This window comes from Lepisma saccharinum, chromosome 4 (assembly GCF_977018435.1).
Source record: "Lepisma saccharinum chromosome 4, izLepSacc3.1, whole genome shotgun sequence".
NCBI classification, from domain to species: domain Eukaryota; kingdom Metazoa; phylum Arthropoda; class Insecta; order Zygentoma; family Lepismatidae; genus Lepisma; species Lepisma saccharinum.
In genome coordinates, this window is record NC_139232.1 from 74,348,914 (window position 1) to 74,367,101 (window position 18,188).

At 38.1% G+C, this 18,188-nt stretch overlaps 1 protein-coding gene across 1 annotated transcript in view; it reads left to right on the forward strand.

Annotated features, from left to right (window-relative positions):
• Window positions 1-18,188, forward strand: part of LOC145986585 (putative chitinase 10) — a 159,233-nt gene that overhangs the window by 47,938 nt on the left and 93,107 nt on the right. The window contains exons 2-7 of the mRNA XM_083120757.1: window positions 5,401-5,606; window positions 10,431-10,615; window positions 11,258-11,443; window positions 11,635-11,838; window positions 12,336-12,622; window positions 14,014-14,172. Coding sequence (XP_082976883.1) covers window positions 5,401-5,606; window positions 10,431-10,615; window positions 11,258-11,443; window positions 11,635-11,838; window positions 12,336-12,622; window positions 14,014-14,172 — 1,227 coding nt within the window. The remainder of the gene's footprint in view (window positions 1-5,400; window positions 5,607-10,430; window positions 10,616-11,257; window positions 11,444-11,634; window positions 11,839-12,335; window positions 12,623-14,013; window positions 14,173-18,188) is intronic.

Genomic DNA, 18,188 nt, shown 5'->3' on the forward strand with positions numbered 1-18,188 from the left:
GTACAACTCCAAGCTTGCAAAAAATGTGAATGATTTGGATGTACTAGGCAGAGAATTGCGTTTAAAATCCATGTGACGGATTTACCTTCATGTAAACCTTCTTTGCAGTTGCATACTGACATTTTCCAATTTCTGTGAATTATGAACTTTTGTCTGAAATATTAATATTGGGAAAAATAGTTCAAAGCATGCTCATCATAGGAGAACACACAACTGAAATTGTTTTTCTATTCTGATACCACTTTTTATCCTAAACAGTGTGTGACGGAGGTACCGTGACGGAATTACCATTTGTCCAAATACGCTATACACATGTAATTGTCATTGATTGATTGAGTTAGTGTTTTAAGTCCATTTATTCACAATAAGGCACAATAAGGCTAATCGGGACTGTACCTAAAGTTCAAAGTAGGATCCGAACCACTATGTGCCTCCACCGGATATCGAACCCGGGATCCCTTGATTACAAGGCGACGACATTACCACTACGTCATCGGGGCATTTAATTGGGTTGTTTTTAAAATAATATAATGCAGTCCAACTGAAAATTGATTTTAATGATCGAACTGTAATACAGTATTGATTTTCTGAACAATGCAATAACAATATGACAAAATATTTAGTATCAGGTGAGACAGAATCAAAAAGTAAACCAAAATTCCCATTTTTTTAAAACGAAATCTACGTATTTGGAAACTATATTGTCATAATTGTTTGGATAGGTCTAAGTTTCATTTACTGGACTGTCAAAAACATATCGAACACGCTGTTCAAAAGCAAACAATACTGTTTGTTGGGTTCTTGGTCAAGATGTGTTAAACGATCTCCTTCAGTCAACTGGCAAACAAATTCCATTCCATAAGAGTCAACAAATTATGTTTCTGAGAATACTAATATATATTTTCAAACAGAATACCTTGGATTGCAGGGTACAATGAAAATATCTCCTGCAAAAGCAACTTCAAAAATCTATGACAGCAAATTGTATGGCGAGATAGCACTTGAAGAGCCTCCTTGATGGTCACTATTGCTGCTTGAGTGTCCAAAGCACCTTACTGTCATTCGGTTAGGTTCCCTTAAGCTTAACAGTTGTCGTGAATTTATCTGCTGCCTCTTCAATCGCTTCCGTTCATGGCCCTTCCCCTTTCATTTCATCATAAAAAAAATTCTTCCTTCTCTGCCTACTTCTGCATTGATGTTAATCTGCTGTCTTAGCCATCCAAAAACGTTACAAATTAAACTGGAAATGAGTTAGCAATATACTAACATTATGATACTTCACAAATACCACTTGGAGCAATTCCCAGATATCACTGGTAATTCCATTACACACAATTGGTAATTCCGTCACGGTAATGTACAGCCATTCTATGAACATTGCTAGACATGAAAGTATTACCCATGTGAGTAGTATCAAAACATACCTTTGCAGGAGAAGTTTTACTTCCACGTATCAACAACGTACGTTTTTATGCGAAAAAGACTGAAAAATTGTGACGAAATTACCATTTTGCCTTATGCATTAAAAGACGCGTACATCCTAGTTTACATACACACAATAACGTTGTGAAATACACCAATTTGTTCTTCTAGGGCGTGTTCATCTTACCGTTCCATCATATAAGTTCCTTCTTGCCATTACAGTGAGTTCATGAATCGTTAAAATGCACAATCAACATATCATGCCATGTACATTGCGGCCATCTTGAAAAATACTGTTTCTAACCACTTTCCGTATAGTTTTTAATGAAACAACGGCATATTCTATTAACTACAAGTTTAACTCTTGTGGAATATCATCTTCATTTTTATGTACAAAGCTTTTCAGTTTTTGGACTGGAGGTTGACATTTCTGTGGAATTGCCCATATATCATTTTTGCGTTTTGTAACCCTTTTGAAAGCAATTTTTATCCAGTGCAGATGTAGACCCATCAAGCCCCTAAATCCTTTTTTGAAGGAAAGAAAGGGGGGCAAAGGTGGGAAACAATAACGATAGTGTATTTCCTAAGATTATATTGTGGTTTTCCCTATTCTCTTTAGTATGAGAACATTCAACAGTTGTCAGAGAATTGTACATAAATGTCCGCTTGAAGCTATGCATTTATATTTAGTCTCCACGCTTTTGTAGTGCAAACGCCGTCGCCTTGTAATCAAGAGGTCCCCAGATCGACTTCGGTGGAGGCACATTTCATTGATTCGCATCCTACCTTAAACTATAGGTCCAGTGTCAATTTACCTATCTCATCTTAAAGTGGGGGTTTAAAATAAAAGCAAATAAGTATTTCATTAGATTTTATTTTACTTCACATCATTCTGTTTCTCTGATGTTAATTCTGTCTTCCCATGACCTACATAAAAAAGTTATGAAACTTTGTTGATACTGATTAGTAACGCTGCTTATATTTAAGGATACGTTATTGTTAACAAATGTTGTACTGAAAAGTTCTTTACAGGTTTATAAGGAGTTAACAGAACGTACTCCAAATTTACACGTACACCTTAAAGACTTCCTACATATAACTACGAATAAAAGAAAGATAGGGTAACCAAATTGTGTTAATCTGAAAATAAGACACACGTACATACTGTAAAAACAGCAAAGCCTGTAAATTTTCATGGTATTGTTTTAATTGTGATATTTGACGTAATACCAGCGGCTATAAAATTATACTCTTCCCAGGAATCTCTGGAGCGAGCGAACGAAAACAAGGCTCTGACAAGTGACTCGAGAGGGCTCCACCAGGTTTTTGGCTTCTTGAATAATGTGATGATAATTTGAGAGATAATTATCTAGGCAAGACGGAGAATGTTCTATAAGCCTGTGATTGTTAATAGCGCGTATCCAAGGTAGGGATCAGGTGTCTCGAGGCTCCCCCAGGAAATTTTTCAGTTTACACTAGATAAAAATAGGTTCTTGTCTTCTTGAATAATGTGATGATAATTTAAGGAGAGAAATAATTATCGAAACAAGACAGAATGTTCTATAACCCTATTACTGTTAATGGCACGTATCCAAGGTGGGGATCAGGGGCTCGAGCCCTCACCCCTCTCTTTAGGAAATTGTTTTGTTTACACTAGATAGAATTACGTAGATTTTTTTGGCTTCTTGAATAATGTGATAATAATTTGAGATATATATATATATATATATATATATATAATTATCGACGCGAGACGGAGAATGTTCCATAACCCTGTTATTGTTAATAGTGCGTATCCAAGGTGGGCATCAGGTGTCTCGAGCCCCCCTCCCCCAGGATTTTTTTCAGTTTACACTAGATAAAATTAGGTTTTTGTCTTCTTGAATAATGTGACGATAATTTAAGGAGATATCGAGGCAAGACGGAGAATGTTATATAACCCTGTTATTGTTTATAGCGCGTATCCAAGGTGGGGATCAGGTGACTCGTACCCCCCTTACCAGGGAATTTTTCAGTTTACACTAGATAAGATTAGGTTTTTGTCTTCTTGAATAATGTGACGATAATTTAAGGAGAGAAATATTTATCAAGGCAAGACGGGAATGTTCTATAATCCTGTTGTTGATAATATTGCACGTAAACTTTTCTTACGCTTTCGGTGTTTTCTTAGTGAACTTGAACACTATGTAGAGACTTGTCAGCATTTGGAAGCTGCACAACAAAGGTAGCGCCACACGTAGGGCGATTCGGATTCATTGTAATTTTTGAATCTCTGGAAAGCGCGAGAGGGAACGATCTTGAATAAGAAAAGTAGTCGAACTACTGGCAATATTTACGAATCGTTTTATCTGCGAAACGTTCTAGAATATAATGAGGATATTAATACGCGGCTTCAATTTCCCGGTTGATCTGTACAACAGAATAGGTTGAGACTTCAGAGGTAAGTGTGACAATTCATACAGTCGATTAGTGATCAGTCAGTGTCCATTGGTTGCTTTATAAGATCCAGTGATTCGAAAATAAAATGGACTAAATACCGTAAAGTAACGAAGTCTACTACTATAGTTCCAGTTCGGGCCCAAAGCTAAAGACATTGACGACAGCGGAACTTCCGGAGCCTCAGTGTAGTGCTACGAGTAGTTCGGGTCGAGAGCCGAAGAGATCGAAGGTCTCTCTCTCTAAAGTGAATATTTCGGCAGTATCGGGCCGGGCATTGGAGCGATTTATTAAAAGAGAAATAAGCTGCACATATCAACTAAAAATCAAAGTTTTGAGTGATGATTTAGTTGTGCCAGGACCAAATTTTGTGTATGCAGTCCGAGAATTTCATGGCATAAAATAATACTTTTGTTTAAGACTACTGGGTTCGACACACACTCAACAGACAATTTTAAACACTTGCAAGTGCTTAGGCCTGAATATGAACAATTTTGTGGGTTTCGGCTTTTATAAAAATTGCAAACACGGGAGGACAAGACACATTAGTGGTGTTCAGGTTCGAATGAGAGAGAAATATTCGAGAACTGTCTGCGTCCAGTTCTCAGCACACAGTTTGAATCTCACGTTGTCGAGTGGATTGTGCATCCCGTGCATGTGTAACACCTTCATAAAAACACTCCTGGCACATAGATGTTTTGATGTCTGATGAGAAGAAATGGACAAACACACACATGCTGAGATGGTTCCGACACACAATGTAAATGCATTGAAACAGAGGAGTTGAGTGGTAGAAAATGTTCCGATTTCACGTTCTGATTAAAATGACAGCCTTAAATAGTGGCGACGATTTAGGTGATAGTTGCTCCCCATTCTTTTGCCTCCACACCATCACACTATGGTCTCTTAATGCTAAGTTTTGTCTACCAAGAGTAAGTAAACTTTCCTTGTCCCCCCACAGATTTTGGAACCCAATTGCCACCACTGGTCTTAAACATACAATTGTGATACCTCTTTTCAGCCCCCCCCCCTCGCCGAAAGGAATTCCTGGATACGTTCCTGATCCAGGAATTGTAAATAAATTCATTTCCCGTCCGGGAGAGCAAATCAGCAAGTGTAAGTGGTTTTTGGCCCGCAAAGAACCTTTTTATGTTTAAATTTCAATTCGGTCCAGGAACCTTTCTTTTATGAATTTAAATACGGTCCAGGAACCTTTTTTCCGAATAAATTTAAATACAGTCCAGGAACTCTTTTTCCGGATCAATTTCAATACGGTCCAAGAACATTTTTTCCGGATCAATTTAAATACGATCCAGGAACTTTTCAATGAAATAATACGCAACATGGACCGAATTTAAATTGTGCGAGAAAAAGGATTCCGGTCCTGTTGCGAAACCCAATAGAACCCATTAGAATGTATGGGTTCCTGGACCTTTAACAATAGGTCGACCTCCTACGTTTCATCATTGTATGTGAATACTTAGTTTAGGACATATCCTGACTTTTTAAGTTGTCAGTCACACAGGTATTTCTCTATTTCAGGCCAAGAAGATGTGGCTAATTCTACTTCTGATGTCGCTTCAAGCGTCGCAAGACGGGGACGCCTTCATCAGGAGCGCGGTGGAGAGGATTCCCCCTCACACCCTCCCGAAGATTGTGGATAGGTCGTCCCTGCTCCAGTACGTGTTCGGCACCCGGGCCCTTCCTCTGAGGTCGGCTGTGGAGAAAGTGTTAACCAAATCAGAAAGGTATTTTACATTCTACAAGGATTATGGTTTCTGCCACTGTTGAATGTCAGATACCCGTTTCCACACAGTGGCCATTCATGTACCTAGAAATATATTTCGGTAGGTGTCCTTGCACACTGTCACGTGTAATAATAATGATAATAATAATTGGTACGATAATAAATATTAGAAATAGTATGAATATCAGTAAAACTACCAATGTTATTATACAGGGTGAGTCAAAAGTCCCTTAACACACCCTATAAAATATGAGTTATGATAGAAGCAGGTTTAGCCCAGAGGGAACCATAGTTGGGTGTGTTGAGCAGAGGTCGTTAGTGAATTCAAGTCAAGATTTTTTAGACATATTTTTAACCAGTATGCTTGCACCCACTTCCTCCTTTCCGAGGTGGAACAGAATATGCTATACTTATCATCTGATAACCACAATGACCAGATCCCAGCCGAATTGTTGGTGCTGGCAACTTAATGGTGTGGTGTGTGGAACGCGATTGGTTGGTCCACTTTTCATCGACGGAACCTTAAATGCTGAGGGCTACTTGAATTTGTTAAGTGAATAAATATATATATATATATATATATATATATATATATATATATATATATATATTGGATTTTATTTCTTATTACATAGTATACAACATACTTAGGCTAACACAGTAAGTGTACATACTAATATAGTGACGGAATTGCCACTTTATATTCAACGTGCAGACACAGTCAGTGGCGTGTTAATGAAAATATCTAAAGAGGTTTTGACGACAAAGTTATAATTTTCATCTGATATGTATATTCTTTCGTGTAGGTTCGTTGAGAGAGTCTTTGTTCTCACCTTTTTTACGTGTTTTTCCCACAATGTTCCTCTATATGTACAGTTTAATTTCAATTTTAATATTTACAGGCACATTGCATACGAAGACAGACACGTGGGAGTTTCGGGATGGGTGATCTAAGGTCGGACTTTTTCCGGCCTTTTCCCCGCATAAAGCGGCTCTGGGGCTCACTCTGTGGGATAAAGGTGGCCGGAGCGTGGTGCTGTTCTCATCACCTCCAACATGGCCAAGTTCGATAGAATGTTTGGAGGCCCTACCTCCTCATCCCTCTATACAGGGTGTTGCAAAATACCTGTTACAACGCTTGGGAGGTGATTCGACAAGTAAAAACAAGGAAAAAATGCCATGTGAAAAAATTTCGAAATCCGCACCGTTTTCGAGTGACAGGCGTGCGAAAATCGCCTCACACCATGTGTAAAGCACAATAACTCAAGAAGGAAGAAAGATACCAATGTCGGAATAAAATAATACAAACAAAATCGTACCTGGCGAATACAATGGTGCATCAATTGAGGCCCAGTGTAAATTGCGCAAGGGGAGTCTCAAAGAAAGTGGGGAATCCCCTGATGGAAAATACAAGAAATTTACTACTATCTTCTACATAATGTTGAGATCGGAACGTAGCCAGTAAAAAATGGCGACGTATGTCCACATGTCCCACTACTGCTGGGACACCGTCCCACACCCGAGAAATAGGAAAATAACTGCAAATCTCCTGTTGTACACGGTCCACATTGCGGTACGAAGAAGAAGAAAAGAAACCAATTTGTCGCTTGTCTCACTACTGCTGGGACACCATTCCAAATGGAAAAAAAATACTGGAAAATCATAAAAAAACGTTTTCAATCCCTTAATGTTGACACACTACTTTCCAGTACGAAAAACAAAAGTTAAAGAATGGCCACATGTCGTCAAGCTGTACATATACTACAAGAGAGCTCCCCAAAGAAACTGGGTAATCCTCCAAGGAATGAAGACTGAGAATGGCGAGAAAACGCACACAATAGCATGTAATATTTCCAGGCACAGCACATCTGGAAGGGATTCCACTGAGAAGCGCACAACCTCCGCACATGCAGATCGACGGTATGAAGTACAGCGATATCCAGCATTTTCACTCACACCTTTCACTAAAGGACACTATGCGGTGCTGATAGGGGCTCACAAACACCGGTATAATCAGAGACGTTGTTCAAAATGTCCGCCATTGACTTCAAGATAAAGCTGGCATCGGCGAAGCACTGATTATCTGGTACGCGCAAATACCTCTGGCATGTCACCAATTGTCCCAGCAGCGGCACTAACACGAGCAACGAGGTCATCAGTACTTTCCACAGGGGTTTTATACACACAAAGAAATCCAGTGGTGTGAGGTTGGGGGAAAGAGGTGGCCACGGTGAAGGTCCACCCCTGCCAATCCAACGATCGCCGAAAATATCGTTGAGTAAGGCCCTGGCTCCCCGGTCGAAATGTGCGGGGCGCTGTCGTGTTCAAACCAGATACGTTGTCTACCTGCCAGTGGCACGATTTCCAAAAGTTCAGGTAATACGTCATGTAGAAACACCCGATACTTCCCACCACACAAAGTAGAGGGCAAAATGTACGGGCCTATCAAGTGGTCACTTACTACGCCACACCACACATTCACTGCGAACCTATGTTGATGATGGCGCACAATGATTGCATGCGGATTGTCCATATCCCAGGCGTGGCTGTTGTGGCTATTGAACATGCCGTCCCTGGTGAATATTGCCTCATCGGTCCACAAACCTCTTGTTGGGAAATCTGGGATGGCAAGAGTATGTTGCACGTACCATTGGCAGAAATCCATGCGTAGGGGAAAGTCCGTGGGCAGTATATGGTGCACCTTATGCAATTGGTATGGGTGCAATCCCTCCTCTTGAAGAACGCGGAACACATTGCTATGGTGGGTTTGTTGAGTACGAGCAATGACACGTGTCAGGACGGTCTCGTATCGCGTCCAACACGTCCTCTTCAAATTGCACAGTGCGGGGTCTTCCACAATCCCACCTACGGGGTAGTAGAGATCCAGTTTCACGCAGTCGAGCATCAAGTCTTTGAAAGAGTGCATGTGCTGGTAATCGCCTATTGGGAAAACGTTCGTGATACGAACGCTGTGCTTCACGGCTGTTTCGGTTTGCCTCTCCATAAACGAGATGCATATCAGCAAGCTCGTGGGTAGAGTACTCCACCATTGTCCTGTTCGAGAACTGCCCAGCAACAGGGGCACTTTCCCTCCGAGTGACGGATCACAACTACCGTGATTAGCACCCACGTAATGTCACACAGGTGTCCACGCAGTTGTTGCAAACCGAGAAAGAACACGGGAATACGTACTCTACGTACAATATTCCTTGGCGCAATTCAACCATACACACACGCCAGACTAAACTCCAAGCTGCGAGACGCAGAACAAGACAGGAAAAACAACGGTCGACTACACTCTCTACGTAGTATCCACCAACACTAATACGTAACAGGTGACCTACACTCACAGCGCCTCTAGTGGGGTTTTCTGTATCAATTGGCTGAAATCAATCTGAGCGTAATTTGACGGCATAGCGTCATTTTCGAGTGAATTTCCTATTTCCCGAGTGTGGGACGGTGCCCCAGCAGTAGTGGGACATGTGGACATACGTCGCCATTTTTTACTGCCTACATTCCGATCTCAACATTATGTAGAAAATAGTAGTAAATTTCCTATATTTTCCATCAGGTCATTCCCCACTTTCTTTGAGAGTCCCCTTGCGCAATTTACACTGGGCCTCAATTGATGCACCATTGTATTCGTCAGATACGACTTCCTTTGTATTCTTTTAATCCGACATTGATATCTTTCTTCCTTCTTGAGTTATTGTGCTTTACACATGGTGTGAGGCGATTTTCGCACGCCTGTCACTCGCAAACGGTGCCGATTTCGACATTTTTTCACATGGCATTTTTTCCTTGTTTTTACTTGTCGAATCACCTCCCAACCGTTGTAACAGGTATTTTGCAACACCCTGTATATGCTTCATGGCATTGTGCCGAAGTGCACGGGAAACGTTACCTTTTATGAAGTGTATTATTAACAAAAGAAAACGATAAAGTAATAGTGGAACTACATGCAAAAGAGCCTGCGCAGACCCGCTACTTCTGTATGCTGTTCTCGCACGTGGATGGGAGGGACAGAGTGAAGCATGCTTCCTTATGGCTCGAGTTGAACCGTTGGAGGGAAAGTTGCGCGGAGACTTTCGGCCGAAGGTCCTTTTCCTTGTGGTCCCTCTAAGACAATAATTGGTTCCCGTGCAGCTCGGGTTAGCGCTCTCGACTTTGGTACGCTTGGTCCCACGTACGGTTCCCGAATGTAGCCCCAAATTTTCGGTGATGACATTGAGAACCGCTTGAAAGGGGGCTGGTTTAGCAAGCCAGATATAGACGATGAAACTCGATGCGCAGATCAAACGTCACCTCTAAAGAAAAGTCGATTCATAGGCTGGACTTTCAGGACTGCTTTTGCGTCAGTTGTAGGTACAGTGGGATCCATAAGTATTACCGTGCAAATTGTCCATCACCATGTTCGTGCACTTTATTTGACCCAATAAGAGCTTCAAGAATTAAAAGAAAACTCAAAACAAGCTGTTGATAACTTCTGCACCAGCATACATAAAAATCCAACGCTTAAAAACACATAGGATGTAAGAGAAAAATTATTGAAAATAGTCATGGACAATTTGCACGGCAATACTCATGGATCCCACTGTACGTGTATAATATCTTCAAGCAGTGGCGTGCCTAGGATTTTCGAAAGGAAGGGGTTACGTATACTTTTTAGTAGTCAGTCTTCTTTTTTGCTATCTTTCCCTGTCTTTGACAGACTAAAGTGGGAGAGTTATGACCCCTTACCAACCTACCTTTGGCACGCCACTGTCCTCAAGTCTATGATTCTGATTGCCTCGTCTGTAACTCATCCATGCTCTACCTCTTCCAGGGCAGAAGAAAGAATTCCCCTCCGGGATGCTGTGGAGAGCCGCCCCCTCCCCCAGGTGGGAGTGAACTTACCCCACCCATTCCTTGGGAACCAACTCTTGGCGGCTTCCCCCGTATGGAACTCTTATTATCGAATGACGGTGCCCCTTCTCAAGGGGTCTGTCAACTATGGGTCCAAAGTTACTGGTAAGTTCTGTACATAAGTACTACATAAGCATGGTACTCGCGGCATTTGTTTTTTTTTATATATTTGAATGTACAGTCACGGACACTTCTGGGTTATAACAATCCCTTTGGAAGTGAATTGGATTATTACAACGTAGAAATGTCTGTGACTGTACATGTATGCCAGTAAGGCATGGCGAAGCACCGCAAGTAAATAGTTCATTCTTTTTATGGTCCGTTTGCAGAATTAGTTATCTTAGCGCTCAGCATTATATTCAAGAAGTTACCATTTCGATGTAAACCAAATTTATCTTTTGGAAAGAATTGATAGCATAACAGAATGCACAACTACGCCACTGCTGCTAGCCATCTCGTATTGTATTCGAGTAAAATAAATTTATATAAAGTTACTTCAAGTTTTACTTACTTAAATGTCCGTTGAATTCGGTAAAAGTTAATGCATTTTAGTTTCTTGCTAAATTGACTACAATGAAATCTATCACTTCACTTGATAGTATTTAAACTCACATACTTTGTAATGAAATATTGCTCTTTTCATTACGAGAAATGTTTCTCAATTATTTTCTTGTGTAACCAATTACTGCAATTGTTTCATTTTCGTCCAGTAGTCGAATATAATTTGAAATCTTTCTGCTCTTTCAGGCAGTAAGGAGTACAAAATTGTGTGCTTTCTGGAAGGATGGGCTGTGTATCGACAGGAACCTATGAAGTTCACGACCCTTGACATGGAGCCGAGCAGTTGCACTCATCTCATCTATGCATTTGCTGGATTGGATCCACACTCATATCACATAATATCTTTGGACGAAGAAAATGATCTAGTCAGAGGTAGGTCACTAATAAAGCAAAATTGGGTCCAGTGATTTACCCACCACCTAACACCACCCCAAATACCATTATACTCCCACCCCCTAAAATTAAGAACAAATGTTTTGTCATTTTTATGACAATTTCCTTTCACAATTCTGTAAAATCGTACTTGGGCTGTTTATTTTAAAATGTTATTTCTTTTGTTTCAGGAGGATACAGAGCTGCTGTAGGTCTAAAGTACAAAAACCCTGATTTGAAAGTTCTGATATCTGTTGGAGGTTGGATGGAGGGAAGCAGGAAGTTTTCAGAAATGAGCAGAACAGCTGCCAAGCGTCGAGATTTCATCCGCTCTGTCATTAAATTCCTAGACACACACAAGTTTGATGGTATAGACATTGACTGGGAATATCCAGGTACAAAATTTTCTAAGAAAATATCTTTCCTCTCTAGGAATGTGATAACTTTGTATTGAATCAGTGCTTTTTGAGTGGGCTTGTGCAGTCTGCACACTACACGATTGCTTATCCACTGACATGAGGTATTTTTATAGGAGTGCTCTGCTTTCAGATAAGAATCATATTCAAAACTAAATTACATATTTTTCCCCACCAGAGTTTGAATCTTTAATCTAAGCAACTTTCTAAGAAACTTCACGAATTTCCAATTACCTTCTGTCTTGTAATTTGATCTCATAATAACATTAAAGTTATGTTTTGCATATTGTAATTGTAAAATGTATAATACAGGAAAATGTAAAATTGAGAAGTGTAAAATCAGGTTCCACTGTGCTAATCTCTCACAAGCAGTATAATATCTTCATTAAATTATTAGGAACATGAAATTATTTTGTGCTTCTCTTTGATCTGTTGCAAAAATGTAATTACTCTGATATAACACTTTGCATAATTAGGTGCTGAGGATCTTGACGGACAAGCAGAGGATAAGGATAACTTCGCCCTGCTCCTGGAAGAATTAAGTGAAGTGTTTGAAGCTCGAGGCTGGTTGCTCTCTGCCTCTGTGTCACCTTCTCGCTTCCGGATAGAGGACGGATACGATGTAGAACAAGTTAGCAAATATCTGGACCTTATTAATATTATGACCTATGATCTTCATGCTGACCGAGAAAGTTTTGCAGATCACCATTCACCACTCTTCAGGCGACAGCATGACCAAGGATTAAATGTATTTTACAATGCAGTAAGTACACAAAATTGTAGTTCTTTTTAGGGTATAGGAGCGTTAAATACAGGGTGGCCACATGGTCCACATGTCAACCACCAATTTCAACACACTTGCTCAAACGTTTCACTGAAATCTATTTAAAATGTAAGTGCTGCCACAACCCTGATTATTGTGAACCGGTCCTGTTTCACAAAATATTTTTAGCAATTTTCCAACTTCAATACATATGCCTCTGGATGTCTCCTATTGAACTTAGCTGCCACTTCCTATTGTATACCATCCCTCTCATCCACAAAGAAGAATTATCGCCATTTGGTCATCTTTCATCAGTGCTATAGCTCATGTCAGAAAACAATACTGCCATTGGTTCCATGGCCACCCTGAACTAGAATATGAAGAAACATGTTACATCTATATTTCTGGGTATTACATTATGAAGAAGAGTCCTGTCTTAACTTTAATGCATAAAGTAATGAGTACATTTAAACAAATGGTAAAAGGCTTCAAGCCCTGATCTTCGCACAATGGTATTGTGAAAGCATGAACATTTCATGAGGTATGGTATGGTGGAGGAAAATTCCATTAGAATACACAAAAATACAAAACGGAGAAAACCCATGTAGGTTTTTGTGCCATGTGCCTGTTGGACTAATATACGTAGTATTAGTGTCATATTTGTATTAAATCATATGTTTTAGATTAGCAGAATGTAGAATCACATGTAAATTTTCAATGAAGCTTTTCTGTGTCCCTAACCCCAGCACTACATGAAAAATCATGACTTTTCAGCTAATTTCAGCTTTCATTCTATTCTGTGCATTCTAAGTCTCAAAAGAATATTTACAACAAATTCTTCAGTTTGATAAGACATTAAAGATTGTTAGCCAGTGTAGAAAAAGTGCATCGGGAATGGGTGGAAGAAGAAAAAAGTTTTGGTTTCAAATCATCCAGGTGTCTCATCTCATGTGACAATTCTGCATGCCACTGCTCACAGATTGAATATTGTTTCATTCTCATTAACATTTATTATTGCAGTCTGTAGTGCTTTGTCAAATAGAACAGCAGTCATCTTGCTTCAAATCACCATCAAACTTAAAACTTTTACATCTCTTGTATTCATGTTTGAAGTTATAGAAATCATAACCTTCCTTTTTGAGTAATTTAGTTTAAAAAATCTATCAATCTCTTATAAATGTCTTTGCAATGTCAGTACATTATATAATCCTGTCAGAGACCTCCTTTATATCTGATTATATACTTCTATTGTATAATTATATTAATAGTGTGCACAATCAATACTTCTGACATATGAGACTAGCATGAAATGCTTTTTTTGTTAATGAATGGTTTCATACCTTAACCACTATTGGTTCTCTTTGAAATTACATTATTTAATAATTTTTCAGGATTACGCTGTTCGTTATTGGCTAAAAAAAGGAGCTCCCAGAGAGAAAATAATAATGGGAATCCCTTTCTATGGTCGTTCCTTCACACTGCTCAATGCTTCCAACTCTATGCCAACCGCACCTGTCAAAGGATTTGGAAATGAAGGAAGATACACTCAGGTATTTTTTATTGCAATCTCCCATTTAAAAAATTAATTCTTGTTTCAAAGTAAGGCTTGTTGCTTTCTTCTTATGTGTAAATATTATTAAAATGTTCAACTATTTTCCAGTGAAGAAGAAATGAGATATTTAATCCCACGATTGGTAAAGAAAGTCTTCATGAATTAAGTAATGATAATGGTATAAGATTGATTACTTTTGCAACCTCAAAAAATTTAATTGTGAAAAGTGCCACATTTAAACATAAATATATCCATAAATATACCTGGTCTTCTCCAGATGGTAAAACTCATAATCAAATAGATCATATTCTCATTGATAAGAGAAGGCATACTAGTATAATTGACGTTCGTTCACATAGAAGTGCTGACTGTGGCAGTGACCATTATTTAGTAATTGCTAAATTAAGAGAAAGACTCTCAGTGATAAATCATAAGCAACAAAATCTAAAAGTTAAAAAGTTTAATACAGGAAAATTTGCTGATGAAAGAATTAAGAAAGATTACCAAATTAAATTGTCAAATAGATTTGATGTTTTGCAGGATTTAAATTACGATGAAAATATAAATGAAACAGACGTAAATAAGAATTGGCAGCACATACGTAATGCAATAGAATCAGCAGCTAAAAAAGTATAGGATACCATAAACCAAGAAAAAGTAAGCCATGGTTTGATAATGTTGAGTTGGTGTTTTAAGTCCACTTTATGCACAGTAAGGCTAATCGGGACTGGACCTACAGTTTAAAGTGGGATCCGAACCACTTGTGCCTCCACCGGGTATCGAACCCGGGACCCCTTGATTACAAGGTGAAGACGCTACCACTGCGCCATCGGGGAGGCCCTATGGTTTGATAATGAATGTCATAATCTAATAGAAATAAGAAATCAGGTTAGACTTAGGTGGTTAAATAACTCTGATGATACAAATCTAAGCAATTATAATAGAATAAAGCGAGAAGTTAACCACACGTTTAGAAGTAAAAAAAGAGATTACTTGAAAAGCAAAATTAACGAAATTGAAACAAACAGCAAAAACAAAAATATCAGAGATTTATATAAAGGTGTAAATGAATTTAGAAAGGGGTGGCAACCTAAAGTAAACTTGATAAAAGATAAAGACGGTGATTTTCTAGCTGACCCAAGCGATATTCTAAATAGATGGAAGAGCTACTTTAATGACTTTTTAAATGTTCATGTAGGAGATAAATCAGAAGTAAATGAAGTGCACACAGCAGAACCTTTAGTTCCAGACCCTAACTTGACTGAAGCTAAATATGCTATTAAAAGGCTAAAGAATACCAAAGCACCTGGCATTGATTTAATACCAGCTGAGTTAATTAAATATGGTGGAAATTCGTTAATAAGTCAAATTCATAAATTAATTTGTTTATTATGGAATAAAGAAGAAATCCCTCAACAGTGGAAAGAATCCATAATTGTTCCTGTGTTTAAAAAAGGTGATAAAATGAAGTGCAATAATTACCGTGGAATTTCTCTACTCTCAACAACATATAAAATATTATCTAACATTCTTTTAACAAGACTAACCCCATATGCTAATGAAATTATAGGTGATTATCAATGTGGATTTAAACGTAACAGATCAACTACACAACAAATTTTTCACATCAGACAGACACTTGAGAAAGAGTGGGAATATAATCAAAATGTCCATCAGCTATTCATTGATTTCAATAAAGCATATGATTCAGTCAAAAGAGATAAATTATATAATATATTAGTCCAGTTTTGAATATCTAAGAAGCTTGTTAATACGATAAAAGCATGCACCAGTGAAACAGAAAGTAAAATTCGTGTGGGTAATAATATGTCTGACAAATTTACAATTCATGATGGGTTAGAACAATGAGATGCATTATCTCCATTGCTCTTTAATTTTGCCTTAGAATATGCTGTTAGGAACTAACGAAGGACTAAAATTAAACAGTGTGACTCAGTTGTTAGCATATGCAGATGATGTAGACTTATTAGGGGATTTTATAAATACAATTAAGAATAATGCTGAAATAATTTTCAAAACTGCTAAAGAGATAGGTTTGGAAGTTAGCAAAGAGAAAACTAAATATATGCTTACAGGCCAAAATCAAATGTTAGATAATAATCAAAATCTATTTATTGATAACAACTCATTTGAACCTGTTTCCAAATTCAAATACTTAGGAGTAAAATTAACAAATGAAAATTATATTAAAGAGGAAATAAAAAGTAGGCTTAATTCAGGAAATGCATGTTACTTTTCTATTCATAAACTTTTGTCCTCTCATTTAATATCTAAGAAACTAAAAGTTAAAATATACAGAACGGTAATTTTGCCTGTGAAACTTGGTCCCTTACATTGAAAGAAGAACATACATTGGGAGTATTTGAAAATAAGTTCCTTAGGAAAATATTTGGACCTAAAAGGGATGAGGAGACAGGTGAGTGGAGAAGGTTACATAATTTAGAACTACATAATTTGTATTCATGTCCAGATATTATTAGAATAATTAAATCAAGAAGACTTAGGTTGGCAGGCCATGTGGCACGAATGGGAGAGGAAATAGGAGTTTATAGGATTCTTGTTGGGAAACCTGATGGTAAGAGGCCTGTGAAGGCGAAGACGAAGATGGAGGGACAACGATGAGATGGACCTAAAGGAAATTGGTAGGGATGGAAAAGAGTATATAGATCTTGCTCAGGATAGGGACAGATTGAAGGCCTGTGTTGCTGCAGCCATGAACCTTCTGGTTTAAGAAGGCTAGAGAGTTAGTTAAAAGAAAAGGTGTATAATTAATTTGCTCTAACAAAATTGCAAAATTTTAAAGAAAAGTGAGCCATTTCTTTAGCTCAATCTGTGATTGGTCTCACATATACATTTAATTTTTTGCTTAACTATTTCTGTATGCAAGATGCCTGTTCAAGAATAATTGTTGAAAATTTCAACAAGAAGAAATGCTATAGACTACTTTGAATTTAGAGCACTTTAGTTATTAATGATAATGGTAACAGAATAAAACATTTATTATAGTATGATACAGGACATTGTCTTACACCTTGTGCTGGAAAACACATTTTTATTAATTAATCAATATTCCATGGAGCATAATTGATCATACTGTTCTGGTTGATGATACAGATGGGAAGTGCCAATTGTCAACACTTGTAATAAGAAAGAATGTGCTGTTTACAATGTTAAATATTGAATAAAATGAAAATTCGAAGTGTAAGGGGTGACCCTTTCACGTTGTACATCCAAATGTCAACCTCACTTCCACATAGTCCACCCTGCATTTTGCAGACTAACTAGGCTCTGGCGTTTGGACCTTTGACAAGTATAATCCTCTCTAGGGCTGTGTATGTGTTGTCTTGTATTTTGTCCTTATATGTGCCGAGTGCTCATTTACAGCCTCAGCTTTTAACCAAGGTAAAAATATTTGTCTTTCAACACTTTTTTATTTTAGTTATGGTTATGGGCTGGACATCTTAAAATGTGACAGGTACAAAATAGCCTAAGTGCTCATGCAACCACAATTTCAAATACATTCATTGAAAATGAAAATTCATTACAACATAGGTATAAGTGGTTTTAGGAAGAAATGATTTTCACATGATCTACACATTCCATAAAAATGTGAGAAATTATTGCTCCACTTTCTTGTATATTTCTCTGGATTAGTGAAGATTTTCTTCTCTCATTTTTAAGGTTTTAATGTTGAAAATATTTTTGTTTATCCTGTTTGCAGATTCCTTGCATTCTTCCATATTGAAGTGTAGACAAGACAAAGTGTAAATAAATTTCTAGTCAAGATATCTAAGAATGGTATTTTATTAAGGAATAATCAGTAATCAAAAACAGAAGTTCAGTTTGGAATTTCACCTTTGTGGTTAGCTTAGTCATAATTAAACCACAAAATTCTTGTAGCTTGCAGCAAAAATATTTTACTATACTCTGTCCTGGGAATCTCTGGAGTGAGCGAACGAAAACAAGTCTGTGCACTAGGAGTGACTCGAGATG